The sequence below is a fragment of the Acanthopagrus latus genome, chromosome 24 (assembly GCF_904848185.1).
Source record: "Acanthopagrus latus isolate v.2019 chromosome 24, fAcaLat1.1, whole genome shotgun sequence".
NCBI classification, from domain to species: domain Eukaryota; kingdom Metazoa; phylum Chordata; class Actinopteri; order Spariformes; family Sparidae; genus Acanthopagrus; species Acanthopagrus latus.
Window position 1 is genome coordinate 15,863,135 of NC_051062.1, and position 15,670 is coordinate 15,878,804.

The 15,670-nt window shown below is 44.5% G+C and overlaps 1 protein-coding gene and 2 long non-coding RNA genes across 20 annotated transcripts in view; 2 read left to right on the forward strand and 1 right to left on the reverse strand.

The window, feature by feature from the left end:
- LOC119015023 overlaps positions 1-6,634 on the forward strand; it is a 15,551-nt gene extending 8,917 nt beyond the window's left edge. Inside the window, exon 5 of the long non-coding RNA XR_005073150.1 lies at positions 6,453-6,634. This is a non-coding gene — a long non-coding RNA (uncharacterized LOC119015023). The remainder of the gene's footprint in view (positions 1-6,452) is intronic.
- lrrfip1b (leucine rich repeat (in FLII) interacting protein 1b) overlaps positions 1-15,670 on the reverse strand; it is a 22,636-nt gene that overhangs the window by 6,725 nt on the left and 241 nt on the right. For 2 of the 18 annotated variants that reach the window (XM_037090524.1, XM_037090509.1), the window contains exons 1-15: positions 15,269-15,670; positions 11,927-12,013; positions 11,600-11,656; positions 10,501-10,518; positions 10,202-10,249; positions 8,536-8,580; positions 6,801-6,851; positions 5,958-6,035; positions 5,694-5,729; positions 5,407-5,532; positions 5,120-5,290; positions 4,945-5,037; positions 4,207-4,299; positions 931-1,023; positions 506-638 (exon numbers count right to left, since the gene is read on the reverse strand). The exon at positions 15,269-15,670 is cut by the window's right edge and continues 241 nt beyond it. In XM_037090524.1, the coding sequence (XP_036946419.1) occupies positions 506-638; positions 931-1,023; positions 4,207-4,299; positions 4,945-5,037; positions 5,120-5,290; positions 5,407-5,532; positions 5,694-5,729; positions 5,958-6,035; positions 6,801-6,851; positions 8,536-8,580; positions 10,202-10,249; positions 10,501-10,518; positions 11,600-11,656; positions 11,927-12,013; positions 15,269-15,358 (1,219 nt within the window). In that variant the 5' untranslated portion in view covers positions 15,359-15,670. The remainder of the gene's footprint in view (positions 1-505; positions 639-930; positions 1,024-4,206; positions 4,300-4,944; positions 5,038-5,119; positions 5,291-5,406; positions 5,533-5,693; positions 5,730-5,957; positions 6,036-6,800; positions 6,852-8,535; positions 8,581-10,201; positions 10,250-10,500; positions 10,519-11,599; positions 11,657-11,926; positions 12,014-15,268) is intronic. The other 16 variants (XM_037090525.1, XM_037090510.1, XM_037090526.1 and 13 more) reach the window with 14 other exon arrangements.
- On the forward strand, positions 6,863-11,933 carry LOC119015022. Its single transcript, XR_005073149.1, has 2 exons — positions 6,863-7,649; positions 9,787-11,933. It is a non-coding gene; the product is annotated as an uncharacterized LOC119015022 (long non-coding RNA).

A 15,670-nucleotide genomic window follows, 5' to 3' on the forward strand; every position in this document is an offset into this window, starting at 1 on the left:
ATTATCAAAGACTCAAACATTCAAACACACACACACACGTTTGTAAGTGTTTCTGGATTCAAAAGAAAAAACAGATTATGATAGAAACGACTAAATAAAAGATTCAGCTTGTAAACTTACTTTACTGACCGACTTTTAACTTTTAATCCCAAATTATTGTCTTACATTCCTTTAATACATAATTCATGTATGAAAACTGAACATCTGGCTCATGAGCCTGATTTATATAATAATCATTTATCCTCATGTTGATTCTAAATAAACAGGTTTGATAGATGTTTGATTACTTTGACTCAAACAAATCAATTAAATTCAAGAAGTTGACAAGAAATCACAAGTTAAAGATTAAAAAGTCTTGTGTGAAGTTTTGTGTTCCTCTGCTGACAGTCGGGTTCCATCTTGTTTCAGAGTTTTTGTATGATGATATAGCAATCAATGATTATTGATCATTCATTCAGTGAATCTAATGGTGCTGATGACAAATACAGCTTTGATATGTTCTTACCCAGCATGCTCTCTCTGCCTCCATGAGTTGGCTCCTGAGCCAATCGGGTGACAGATTCTGTGCTGACATCATCCTCGCCTCGTCCTGTCTCCCCATTGGTTGAGACCTCAAGAGAGATTTCCACTCCATGTTTCTGTTTGAGAGAAAACCACAAAGCTGTGAGTGATCAATAAAGTCCGATCAGTGGGTTCTGATGTGTGGTGACATCACACAGGTGGGGGCAGTGACCTCGTTCGCCTCACTGTGTCAAAGTTAGTTAAAACTTTAGAAGAAGGTTTATTATCAACTGTGGATCAGAACCAACGGATCGTTCTGGTGATGTTTCTCTCCTGAGTGTTCATGAGCATTCAGGTGAGTGATGCCAATGATGTTTGTGACATCACACAGGTCCAGGAAGTGATGTCACAAATTCTTCCTCTGAGTACCTTCAGTAAATCTCTGAGTCGGACCACCTCGCCTCTGAGCCCGTCACGCTCGACCAGAACAATGTCGGAGATTTCTTTTTGTCTCTCTAACGCCTAAGAGGAGCAGGAGGATCAGCAGGAGGAAGAAGAGGAGGAGGAGGGGCAGATACAGAAGAAAAGTGAAATATATAGAAATATTTTCAGACACAGTTATAATGTTGATCTGTAGCATACATCTATATTCTATATGAATCCGACTCCCTGACTCTCTCTGACTCTCTCTCTGACTCTCTGACTCTCTCTCTGACTCTCTGACTCTCTCTCTAACTCTCTGACTCTCTCTCTGACTCTCTGACTCACTCTCTGACTCTCTCTCTAACTCTCTGACTCTCTGACTCTCTCTCTGACTCTCTGACTCTCTGACTCTCTCTCTGACTCTCTCTCTGACTCTCTGACTCTCTAACTCTCTGACTCTCTGACACTCTCTCTGACTCTCTGACTCTCTCTCTAACTCTCTGACTCTCTCTCTGACTCTCTCTCTGACTCTCTGACTCTCTCTCTAACTCTCTGACTCTCTCTCTGACTCTCTGACTCTCTCTCTGACTCTCTCTCTGACTCTCTGACTCTCTCTCTGACTCTCTCTCTAACTCTCTGACTCTCTGACTCTCTCTCTGACTCTCTGACTCTCTCTCTGACTCTCTCTCTGACTCTCTCTCTGACTCTCTCTCTGACTCTCTCTCTAACTCTCTGACTCTCTGACTCTCTCTCTGACTCTCTGACACTCTCTCTGACTCTCTGACTCTCTCTCTAACTCTCTGACTCTCTCTCTGACTCTCTGACTCTCTCTCTGACTCTCTGACTCTCTCTCTAACTCTCTGACTCTCTCTCTAACTCTCTGACTCTCTCTCTGACTCTCTGACTCTCTCTCTGACTCTCTGACTCTCTCTCTAACTCTCTGACTCTCTCTCTAACTCTCTGACTCTCTCTCTGACTCTCTGACTCACTCTGACTCTCTCTCTAACTCTCTGACTCTCTGACTCTCTCTCTGACTCTCTCTCTGACTCTCTGACTCTCTCTCTGACTCTCTGACTCTCTCTCTGACTCTCTCTCTGACTCTCTGACTCTCTAACTCTCTGACTCTCTGACACTCTCTCTGACTCTCTGACTCTCTCTCTGACTCTCTCTCTGACTCTCTGACTCTCTCTCTAACTCTCTGACTCTCTCTCTGACTCTCTGACTCTCTCTCTGACTCTCTGACTCTCTCTCTGACTCTCTCTCTGACTCTCTCTCTGACTCTCTGACTCTCTGACTCTCTCTCTGACTCTCTCTCTGACTCTCTGACTCTCTCTCTGACTCTCTGACTCTCTCTCTGACTCTCTCTCTAACTCTCTGACTCTCTGACTCTCTCTCTGACTCTCTGACACTCTCTCTGACTCTCTGACTCTCTCTCTAACTCTCTGACTCTCTGACTCTCTCTCTAACTCTCTGACTCTCTGACTCTCTCTCTAACTCTCTGACTCTCTCTCTGACTCTGACTCTCTCTCTGACTCTCTGACTCTCTCTCTGACTCTGACTCTCTCTCTGACTCTCTGACTCTCTCTCTGACTCTGACTCTCTCTCTGACTCTGACTCTCTCTCTAACTCTCTGACTCTCTCTCTGACTCTCTGACTCTCTCTCTGACTCTCTGACTCTCTCTCTAACTCTCTGACTCTCTCTCTGACTCTCTGACACTCTCTCTGACTCTCTCTCTGACTCTGACTCTCTCTCTGACTCTGACTCTCTCTCTGACTCTCTGACTCTCTCTCTGACTCTCTCTCTGACTCTCTCTCTGACTCTCTGACTCTCTCTCTGACTCTCTGACTCTCTGACACTCTCTGACTCTCTGACTCTCTGACACTCTCTCTGACTCTCTCTCTGACTCTCTCTCTAACTCTCTGACTCTCTCTCTGACTCTCTGACTCTCTCTCTGACTCTCTCTCTGACACTCTGACTCTCTCTCTAACTCTCTGACACTCTCTCTGACTCTCTGACTCTCTCTCTGACTCTCTGACTCTCTCTCTGACTCTCTCTCTGACTCTCTCTCTGACTCTCTCTCTCTGACTCTCTGACTCTCTCTCTGACTCTCTGACTCTCTCTCTAACTCTCTGACTCTCTCTCTAACTCTCTGACTCTCTCTCTGACTCTCTGACTCTCTCTCTGACTCTCTGACTCTCTGACTCTCTCTCTAACTCTCTGACTCTCTCTGACTCTCTGACTCTCTCTCTGACTCTCTCTCTGACTCTCTGACTCTCTCTCTGACTCTCTCTCTGACTCTCTCTCTCTGACTCTCTGACTCTCTCTCTGACTCTCTGACTCTCTCTCTAACTCTCTGACTCTCTCTCTAACTCTCTCTCTGACTCTCTGACTCTCTCTCTGACTCTCTGACTCTCTCTCTAACTCTCTGACTCTCTCTCTAACTCTCTGACTCTCTCTCTGACTCTCTGACTCTCTCTCTGACTCTCTGACTCTCTCTCTGACTCTCTGACTCTCTCTCTGACTCTCTGACTCTCTCTCTAACTCTCTGACTCTCTCTCTGACTCTCTCTCTGACTCTCTGACTCTCTCTCTGACTCTCTGACTCTCTGACTCTCTCTCTGACTCTCTGACTCTCTCTGACTCTCTCTCTGACTCTGACTCTCTCTCTGACTCTCTGACTCTCTCTCTGACTCTCTCTCTAACTCTCTGACTCTCTCTCTGACTCTCTGACTCTCTCTCTGACTCTCTCTCTGACTCTCTGACTCTATCTCTGACTCTCTCTCTGACTCTCTGACTCTATCTCTGACTCTCTGACACTCTCTCTGACTCTGACTCTCTCTCTGACTCTCTCTCTGACTCTCTGACTCTCTCTCTGACTCTCTCTCTGACTCTCTGACTCTCTCTCTGACTCTCTCTCTGACTCTGACTCTCTCTCTGACACTCTGACTCTCTCTCTGACTCTCTCTCTGACTCTCTGACTCTCTCTCTGACTCTCTGACTCTCTGACTCTCTCTCTGACTCTCTGACTCTCTCTGACTCTCTGACACTCTCTGACTCTCTGACACTCTCTCTGACTCTCTGACACTCTCTCTGACTCTCTCTCTAACTCTCTGACACTCTCTCTGTCTCTCTGACTCTCTCTCTGACTCTCTGACTCTCTCTCTAACTCTCTGACTCTCTCTCTGACTCTCTGACTCTCTCTCTGACTCTCTGACTCTCTCTCTGACTCTCCGACTTTCTCTCTAAGGCTCTAACTCTCTGACTCTCTGACTCTGGTCATACCGCCATCTTCTTCTCTTTCCACTGCAGGACCTCCTGCAGGTCAGAGACCTCCTGACAGTACGAGCTGCTCTTCAGCCGCAGATCAGACACCTCCTGAGGAGGGAGGTGAACCAGAGAGGGAACAGGAGGAAGGAAGACGGAGGAGGGATGATGAAGATGAAGATGAAGAAGAAGAAGAAGAAGAAGGTTAGTACGAGCAGCATTAACGGCTCAGTCCACTAACTAAACTGAGAAGGACAGAGACACTAAGGAGAGTGTTCATCTTCTTCTGTGGTGGAAATGTTCACACGTGGACACTTATAGGACGATGATTCATCTCCAGCTCCGGTCTGATGACAGAGCAGCTGCTGCAGTCACAGACTATTTGTTCAACAACCTGTAATCTGACAGCCTGTTAGAAGATGTAATCTGAGAATGATCAGATGTGATTTACACTGACAGGGTTTATTTTCATCTTCATGTGAGATGTGAAGATCATCATGTAAAACAACTATTTATTCTTATAAAATTAAAATGTTTGATCAGTAATAATTTAATTAACTAATCAAATGCCCCAAAATGATACTAAACATAAACGTTTCCACTTATCAGTTTGTAAGATGGAACGTATGAATTTATGTATTTATGCATTAATCCAACATTTATCTGGTGTATTCACATCTCTGTTGTTTCCGTTTTTCACTTTGTGAGATACTACAGAACTAAATCAATAAATCAATACATGAGTGCTGAACTGACCGTCAGCAGCTCGTCCGTCTGTCTCAGAGTCTCTCTCATCTCTGTGAACTGGAACTGAAGAACACTGTGAGCCTGACGCTCGCGCTCCAACTCCTGAAACAGAACCCACAACCAGAACTCCTCAGCACCAGCTGTCTTTGACTCCACCAGGTGTGTTCTCTGTGTGACCTCTGACCTTGCTGGTGATGTCACAGTGTCGCCGTGACTCCCACAGCAGCTCCTCCATGTCGCTCAGCTCCTCCCTCAGAGTTTCCACCTGATACATCAGAGTCGACTTCTCGTTGTGCAGCTGAGCGTTAGAAACCATCGACTTACGGTACTTCTCCTCCACCTCAGCCAGAGAGTCCTCAACACACACACACACACCGTCATCATCATCATCATTATTAATAATAAACTGACGTCATTATCCTGATGGAGTTGTGAGAAACTCTACTCTTTCTCTGTAAAGTAATAGATTACCTTCATGTCTCTGATTGACGCCTCTGTCTCCACGGAGAACGACGTGTCACAGCTTCCTCTGCGAGACGAAGCTCCGCCCAGAGAGGCGAGTGTGGCGGCGGAGAGAGTGGAGGCCGTCCTCGAACCCTGAGGAGGAGGAGGAGGAGAGACATCTTCATCTAATGTTCCTCTGCACACTTTGTTCAAACCTACGTAACTTTATTGAAAATGTTCTGGAGGACAACAATATAAAGAGCTTTGATGTTATTGATCTGGAAGCAGAGAACAAAGAGAAGAAGTTTACTCACTTTATCCACAAAGTCTCTGTCAGGCCGCTCCTCCACCTACGCACACACACACACACACACACACACACACACACACACCTGACTCACAAACTGCTTCTTACACACTGACTGACTGACGCTGCAGTTTGAAACAGACACTTGGCCAATGTGGAACTTATTGATCCATCAAGTGTTAATAGAAACATGACAGGAAGAGAAGAACAAGGAGAGAGAGGAGGGCATGGTCACACACACACACACACACACCCAGAGACAAGAGCTCACCACTGGGCTTGCACGAGCAGAACTGGCCCTAGAGGAGGCCCGAGAGCTGGAGCCCAAAAACCCACTGTAGTCTGAAGGCTGGGGGGGGGGTGGAGAGAGGAGAGAGGAAGGAGGAGGGAGGACGGGGAAAGGAAAAGAGAAGAAAAAGAGAAAAGAGCAGGAAAAGAGCAGAAGGGTTAGTGTTCGTGAGTTTAAATTATTGATGGAATTTAACAAACTTATTTTCTCGTCATGTTAATTAATAATAAAATTAATGATCATCTGCAGCTTTTATATCAGTTCATCCAAACCACTAAAACTAAAGCTGGAACACAGAGAGCTCTGATTGGTCGGGCTGATAGTAGCCAGCCAATCATAGCTGCTCTTACTGCTCTGTGGGCAGTACTTCTTAAAGAGATCAACATTTAACACAAAATATATTTTGAGTTTAATGTTGAATGATTTAATTCTACAGCTGAAATGATTGTTTAGATTTATGACAGATTTTTTTTACAGGTCAGTAAAAAGTGAAGTTGTCTTCAGCTACACGTCTACGTCACGTCACCACCTGCTACAAATCTACCTCCACCTGTGTGACACCTACTGACAGCACACACTACAAACAGGAAGTGATGTCAGACACCGACCCTGTAGCTGAGAGAGCGAGGAGCGTCAGTGAACAGCACTGAGGTCTGCAGGTGAGAGTAAGACTCAGCTGTTATTGATTATAGATCAGGTGGTGTGTGTCACTCTGATCCTGCTCAGAGTCTTTGTCTTCTTTTACTTTATTCATTTGTGTTATTGATGAGTGATGAGATCACAGATTAACATGAGAGAGAAGCTGTGTCAGGTGTTCAGACTCACCCTGAAGCTTCCCCGGCTGCCCACAGACATCTTCTCCTCGTCATCTGACATCTGCAAACACACAGACAGTTTAACACACACACACACACACACACACACACACACACACACTGAGACCACATCCACCAGTCTGCTCCTGGTCCTGGATCTGGAGGATTTTCTTTCTGTCACTTCATCACACTTGTAAACTTCTTACCCTGACTCTGACACTGTGTTGTTTGAGAGCATGAAGTAGCTCTAACAAATCTTACACAGAGAGTGTGGAGCACAGGACCCTTTATCAGAACTTCTGAAGTCCAACACCATAACTTTTATCAGTGTGCTGATGTAATGGTTAAAAAAAGTACTGTTAAAAATACTAAAGTGCTTTTAAAACTTGTGTTATTTTGCTAAGAATAGTAAGCAAAAGAATGCTTTAATTCATGAAAGTACATGGTTAAAAACACAACATCATAAGTAATTATAAAGGTTAAAAAAAAGTGGATTAAGACGAAATTCATTGTGATCTGCTGATCGAGTGATCTGTTATCTGTTACTCTGGTCTTCTAGACAAACAAGCATAGAGTGATAAGCTAAAAGGGATATCTGTGTTTAAAACATAACTAATTCCTTGTTATTTTGGAAGAGCTCTCTGATTACTGTTTTATATTGTTTCCTAAAGTGCTGCTTCTTCTAAGTTATTTCTTGAAAGCTAATCCTCAAATCACCTCTGGTGTTCGGGTTTCGATTGCTTGTGTCTGAGCCCAGACGGTAGAGGGGAAGACGGTGTTTTCACTCGTCCATTACAACACTGGACGTGACGGAAGCAACGTCGTATCCACGTTTCTCATTTATTACTCCTCTTTACAGGTAAAAAAAAAAAAAAAAAAAGTGAACATAATCGGGTTTTGACATGTTTCTGTGTTTTCTATGCCGTGAAAGATAAATAGGAAGTAAAATACTGGAGTTTGCAGTAACTTTGAGAGCTAACACGTTTTGTTCACTTGAATGTAGCTTTCTTGCTAGCTGCGTTGTGCGGAGCGGACGACATTGTTTCAGAGGCGTAGTTGTGCCGTTTGTGTGCAATGTTTGACATTTAATGAGAATATTTGATGATAGCCATGTAGCACTGTTATTCTTTTATTTGTATGGGTAAACGAGTGATGCTAATAGCTTCCATTTTTGCAGGATATACGTTTGGTTATGACTACTATACATAACAGATGTGATATACTTTCATTTATATTTGAACAGAACTAGATGTAAAACATGAGCTGATGTTACTGGACAGTTTGCTGTCCATTTGAAAGCACAGTTTGTCAATTCTGATTTAAACCATTGTAAAGATATTTTATGTTTCCAGTACAATGTTTTATTTTTCTAACTGAACAATCTTTGGAGATGACAGTTGTTATAACAGTTGCTGATTTGATAGCAATGTAATGTTGAGAAAATTGTGTGTTTTTGAAAAAGTGCATTACAACACTGGACGTGACTGAAGCAACATCGTGTCCATGTTTCTCATTTATTATTCCCCTTTACAGGGGTATAATACTGACACATGCTGAACCATGTTGCACAAAGTCATTTTTTAATATCTGATCAGCATGGTAACAGGAAGTAACAGACTGAACAGGAAGTAACAAAGACTGAACAGGAAGTAATAGAGACTGAGCAGGAAGTAACAGAGACTGAACAGGAAGTAATAGAGGCTTAGCAGGAAGAAGTAGAAGAGTAAAGAGTGACAGATACAGACCGAAGCGTGTCTCCGTGAGTGGCGAGAGTACCGCTCACTGTCCTCCTGAAAGGCCACGAAGAAGAAAGACAACAGACAAGTCAAATCGCTGAAACTGTAGAAGAAGAAGAGCAGCTGACTGTCAGCTCTGTCATCAACACACACTCCTAACAGACACACTCAGGGACATAACACACATGCAGCTGACGCTCCTGTCAGACACGACTGAGGGCGTCACTGTGTCCAAACCCTGCAGGTCCTGTGACATCAGTGAGCCCCAAAACACACACCCTCAAAATAAAAGATGTCAGCGTGAAATGTATTTAAAATAAATCCAAAAGTTAAATTAAATATCAATAAAAAGATAAAGTTCTTCATTCAGCCTGAAAATAAACCAAGTTGAATAAAACACAAAGTACATGATGGCAATAAAACTAATGAATAATAAAATCTACTTAATTAAACTAATTAAATCAAACAAAAACAAGAGAGAAGATGAATGTTTAGAAAGATTAACTGTAAACAACATTTAACATGCAGGAGGAGGAGCAGGAGAAACAGGAGGAGGAGCAGGAGGAGGAGCAGGAGAAGCAGGAGGAGGAGCAGGAGAAACAGGAGGAGTAGCAGGAGGAGGAGCAGGAGTAGCAGGAGGAGGAGCAGGAGAAACAGGAGGAGGAGCAGGAGGAGGAGCAGGAGAAACAGGAGGAGGAGCAGGAGAAACAGGAGAAACAGGAGGAGGAGCAGGAGGAGGAGCAGGAGAAACAGGAGGAGGAGCAGGAGAAACAGGAGGAGGAGCAGGAGAAACAGGAGGAGGAGCAGGAGGAGGAGCAGGAGTAGGAGCAGGAGAAACAGGAGAAGTAGCAGGAGAAACAGGAGGAGGAGCAGGAGAAACAGGAGGAGTAGCAGGAGAAACAGGAGGAGGAGCAGGAGGAGGAGCAGGAGAAATAGGAGGAGGAGAAACAGGAGGAGTAGCAGGAGAAACAGGAGGAGGAGCAGGAGGAGTAGCAGGAGAAACAGGAGGAGGAGCAGGAGGAGGAGCAGGAGAAACAGGAGGAGGAGAAACAGGAGGAGTAGCAGGAGAAACAGGAGGAGGAGCAGGAGGAGTAGCAGGAGAAACAGGAGGAGGAGCAGGAGAAACAGGAGGAGGAGCAAGAGGTGTGGATTACACACAGTTTGTCCAGGTGTGAGTCTGTCTGAGCACGTGCAGAACAAACATCAGCAGTGAAACACAACAACAACAACAACAACATGCTGCTTCATGCTCGTCTGCAGACCGACACATGAAAACCTCTTCAACAGCTGGAACCGGACCCGTCCCAAGGAGGTACTGGGTCAGCAGGACTTGGACTGGACTGACCTCTGATCTCCAGCTGCTTGTCAGCACACAGAAGTGGACTCACTGACACAAAGGTCAAAGTTCACAGCTGACCACACAAATCACTTTTAACAGATACGAGGTCTTCATGAGTCAGAGAGCAGCTCGGACACAGACCACAAGAGACTAAGAGAGTCCAGGAGGGTCCTATAGAGTCCTATAAAGTCCTATAAAGCCTAAAAGAGTCCTCAAGGGTCTAGAAGAGTCCTCTAGGGTCTAGAAAAGTCCTCTAGGGTCTAGAAGAGTCCTCAAGGGTCTAGAAAAGTCCTCTAGGGTCTAGAAGAGTGCTAACAGGTGTAAGAGCTGTCCTACCATCCACTGTTCAATGTGACCCCACTTATTATCCAGACCATAATACTTCTGCAGGAGGAGGAGGAGACACGTTAGAACAGGATGAAAACATGACCAAAGAGAACAACAGGTGAGTTTGTTTTAAACTTCTTGGTGTGGCAGGTGGGTGGAGCTTAGCACGCAGCGGTAAGATGACCATTTCCTGTGGCCATGAGCTCAGTGTGACTTCTGCGCGGTAAGCTCCACCCGGTCGGAGCTCCCAGAGGAGGAAAACAAACACAGCAGTGTAGATTGAAGGTGGAGTGAGGAGTTAGTCGTACCTTGTGGCTGTGAAACAGCTACAGGAGGCGGGAGGAGAAACAAGAGGAGAGATGGGACTTTAGAAACAAGAGGTCAGAGGTCAGAATGAAACCACAGTAAACTGAATGGATGCTTCACATATCAGTTAGGATCAAAGAATCTATCAGGACTGAATGAGGAGGAAGAAGAACAGTGAAGTTATTAAATCACCGTCCTGAGGTGTGACCCAGACCTCATCCGACCTCATCAGACCTCATCAGCAGTGATCAACACATCCACAGTTGTTGTTGTATTGTTGGTCATGATGAAGACTCATTAACATGTTGTGGAGACAACAGAGAACGATGAGACGAGGCAGGATGTGTCTCTACACAGACTGCCTGCAGCTGGACTGTGTCCGATAATCAATAAGACCATTTGTGTCAACAGAGAAACATTGTTCTGTCCAGCCGTCACCGCCATCGTCTCACAGTCATCTCATTACTGCACATTATTGATTGTTTATAGACTATTGATCAGATAATAGTGATCAGTCATCAGATCACTGTCATAAGTTACATCAGAGTCACATGTTTATAAATCTGACAGAAAAATCACAACCTTAACCCTAACCCACATGATAATCATCTGCCTGTTCTTCAACCATCAGAACCATCAGAGCCATCAGAACCATCAGAACCATCAGAACCATCAGAACCATCAGCATCTCTTCTCTTCTTTCAGTGATCGTATGACGTGTCAGAGCCCATTAAACTGCTCCTCTGGTCTCAGATTCAAACACGTCGTCTGTTTTACACCTCTGTATCGATTCACAGTTTTAATAATAACCAATCATATCAAACTCTCTGCTGAGTTTAAACACAAATACGAATCAAAACCTTTATTCTGTTAAACTTTGTCACAGCAGCTTAAAGAGTTAGTTGTCTGTGTTACAGCAACAGAAGTTTACTGAGATTAAACTCAGCTGATTAAACTCAGAGGTGAAGCTGCCCTGATCACAGGCATCGTCTGATTTATCTTATTAACATGTGACGTCATAATTAACATGTGACGTCATAATTTAACACGTCGATCAATAACATCATCTGTCATATTGATATCAATAATGAAGTTACTTACCAGAGAGAGCTGAGGACCAACACCACCCAGACACCACCCAACCATCTGACTGACCCGCTGATGATTAAAGCACATTCACACTCTCAGTCTGACTTTTGACCTCTCAGGTGAACTCACCTGAAGCTCATCAGGTTTAAAAGACCAATCAGAGCTTTAGTTCCACAAACACAAACCAGAGATCTATTTAAATAAAACAACAGCATCATGTGACTCCTCATTTTCCCTCTGTGAAATGTAAAGAGCCAATCATGAAGGCTGCTCAGCCCCGTGGACCAATCAGGTGACAGGATGTGATGTGTGTTGATTTCAGAATAAAAGCCTCCATACCTCTTTCTGTTGCTTCTCCAGCTCCTTCATCCTGATCTCTCGGGCCTCGGCTCTCGCTGCTCGCTTCGCTGCCAGCCTCGCCTCTGCCTGACACACACATCAGTATTATTATTGATGATCAATAATCATCAGAACACACACAGATCAATACAAAAGAGTTCTCCAACTTTTATAATACACACACACACACACAGTTATCTCTATAAAAGCAAGGAATCTCTGTCTGTTTGTGTCTGTGTCTGTGTCTGTCTGTCTGTTCCTCAAATGTCTCTGCAGATCAGGATCAGACTGACCTGAGAGTTTCAACATGGCTGCTGTTTGGTTCAAGGGTGTGCAATGTCGGATTTGTTTGGACAACAATGATACCGGTAATAAATTATTTCATAAATGCTTTACAAATTCCGCTAGCATTGCTAACCGTAGCCACCACAGTCACGTGCGCACCAGAGCCAATCACTGCAGAGCTCAAACCCACGACAACAAGCGGATTTATACCTGCAGCTGCGCGAGCTGGACCAGGATTTTGTGGCGGTTCGGTCCCGTTCTGTGCATCTAAACTGACTGTTGTGGATTAATGAGACTAAACGAGTCCAGATCGAGTGTGTTCCGGTCTGAGGAGATCCGGAGCCGCGCGGACAACAAAGTGGAGTCTGAATCTGTGGATGTTCGTGTGTAGCTAGCTGCTAGCTGCTAGCCGCTAGCTGCTAGCCGCTAACACGCCCAGCTCCCCAGCCGACGGACGCACCGGCAGGTTCAGAACCGGACTTAGGGTAAATATTGTCCGCCACGCTTTTTCACGAACATTGCCGTCATGTTTGCTTTGTGTCTGGTGCAGGAAGAAACGGTTCAAACGGGCTTTTGTCACAAAAGTGTCCAAGCAGCAAGTTTGGTTGTTGAGGAACAGGAAGTTGTGGGCGGGACGGAGGCGGATGAGTGACAGGCAGCGACGGTCAGTGTGGAGACAGGCAGAGATATTGAGAGTTGAGAGATTTGTGACGTTTAGCGTGTTTGGAGTGTGTAGTTAGTGTGTTATGTAGTGTTTGGTGTAGTGGAATCAGTTTTTTGTTTAATGAGTCAGAACAATGAGGAGATGCTGAATGTGCAGCAGGCAGTGCAGCTCTTCATTCAGCGGGAAGGAGCTCAGGCAGACCTGAGCACTGCCTGCATTTAAATGTAAATAGTTACATATAACTGTAAAATTTTAAAATGTATGCACATATTTAGCAAACAGCAATTTATATTTGCATTGAAGTCCCACCTTCAAACACAGCCTCATTTGGCCATCCATGAAAAAGCTACTTAAACTCCCACTTTTCTATAGGAATACATATTTCCTACGGGCACTGCACAAGTAAATGTTCAGATATGCGTCAGTAATGATGTCATGCAGTCTGCTGTCCCTCCACCAGGGGGCGTCTGTCTGACTGTCTGTCTGAGTCTGTGCAGGAGGAATGTGGACTGTCCACCTGTGTTCATACCAGGAGACACACCCTCCATCGTCATGACAAAAACACACCTGAGCCATCTCTCCACAGGAGGACAGAACAAGTTCTCCAAAGTGTCACAGTGTTCATGTCTTTCCTCTGGTTGTGTTTGTGTTGTGAAGTTTAAATTCAAACGGACAACGAGCTGCTGGGTCAACAACACGCTGAAGAGTTAAAGACAGGCTGATGCTTTGATTCAGATCTGTGTCAGTCTGTCACGCTGAGATGAGGATTAATGCAGAGGATTAACAGATGGAGGTCACAGACACACACACACACACACACACACAGATGCTGGCCTGTTGCCAGCTCTCCCAGTAGGTCACTGCTGCCCGTCACTCACACCAGACTCCATTGAAAAATGTGATGATTTAAGCAACAACAACATTCCAGCAGTGTGTCCTGTGTGACCGGCTGTCACTGCTGGGCGAAGACAGTTTGTGATGAGACAAGTTATTGAACTTTATCTCTCAGTCATTTTTGTGTGTGTGTGTGCTCTGTGGTACAGCCCGCCTGAATGTGACTTAACCAGTCAGAGCTCTCAGTCTGTTTAACTGCTCAGTCATGTGACCCGACAGGTTCTGACCCGATGTGTGCAGCTCCTTTCACATCGTCATCATAAAACCAATCGAGTCAGAGACATCCTGATGTAGAAAACCAATACTGACACATCTGAAACTTGATCAGGACTGCAGGTTGGTTAAGGTGATGAACATGGTTTTTGATTATCGATTATCTGAATCTAAAGAACTAAAGTTTTCACATGACGGAGCAGAAGAGTTCTCAAGAGTACCTCAAAGTTGAACTTCAGTAAGGTCCTGAAGTAAGGTATAATAATATAATAAATAATTGATATAGACCAGTCAACCTACCAAGCAGCTGGCCAACAGAAGACACACTCGCGGAAGATCATGTGATGTGATCGAAAGCAGTTACTAAAGGGACGAGTCGAATCAGTCCTCCATGTAGAGAACTGAGTGATGAATACAACTAAAGAAGTAGAGCTGGAGAAGGTCGATGTCATCAGAACCTTCATTAAAATGGATTATTTTAGTAATTTTAGTAATTCACTGATTTGATTCACTTGGTTTGACCAGCAGAACTCAATCAGAACAGAGTCCGAAACAATCGATCGTTCATCAAAGTGGTGAGCTGATCTGTGAAGGCGTCACACCACACTGACATCATGCTGGAATCATCCTGGTATTATTCTGGAATCATCCTGGAGTGATCCTGGGATCATCCTGGAGTGATCCTGGAATAACCCTGGAGTCATAATACAATATCTTAATTATCTGATTAAGTTCTGTTGATTCATCAATTAAGAAAACAAACACTAAAATCAGCCAAAGTGAAAATTGATAAAACAAAATTATATAACATCTTATTTTATATAAAAAATAAAAGTATTCAAAACAATAAAACAAGCAGAGCAAAATGTAGATCTGATGATGTAAGCAGAACTAATTAGTACTGTGTGATTGATCACCTGTCAGCTACAGTATTTTAGTCTTAGTTTTTTTTGTGTTCCATATTTCATTCAGAACTTTATTTTTTATATTAACATTTAATTTCACTGGTTATTGATTAATTGATTTGTATATTTCATATATTGATCTGCGGGTTTGATTGTTAATTGATTTGTATATTTCATATATTGATCTGCGGGTTTACCTGGCCCCCTCCTCACAGGTGTTTCTAGTCCAGACTCCATTAACATTTCATCTGATTTAGTGACCCAGTAAAACCCTGCGGCAGCTGAACTCTCCGCATTGTCTCACCGTCTGCTGCTGTCATGTCACCGCTTTCACGTCAAACCAATGATCAGATCGATAACAGTATCAATGAGCAGCCTCACCTCCCGTGCGATCTGGTTGAGAGCATCGTCCTCAGCCGTCAGCTTCTCCTGATTCGGGATCCTCTTCCTGCCCGGTCCCTGAGTGCCCATGGTTTAGGAGGGTTTCACCGGGAGCCGAAAGATCCACAAAGGTCTGCTGTAGTCCGGAACATACAGACCCGGTCCTCAGAACCAAGAGAAACACTCGACTATCCCGCTTAAGACTAAAAACTGCGGTTTTTCTAATGAGGCTCGAGATCCTCACGTCTCCGTGGTTCTGGGGGGGCGAACAGTTCAGAGAGGCTTCCTGTGGTCCAGAACATCCGAACTCCCAATGTCCACAAGCGAAAACAGACAAATTAAAACCGTCCGTCCGTGATGTGTTCTGACGCTACTCTGCGGCCGGACCGGGTCCAGAGCGGC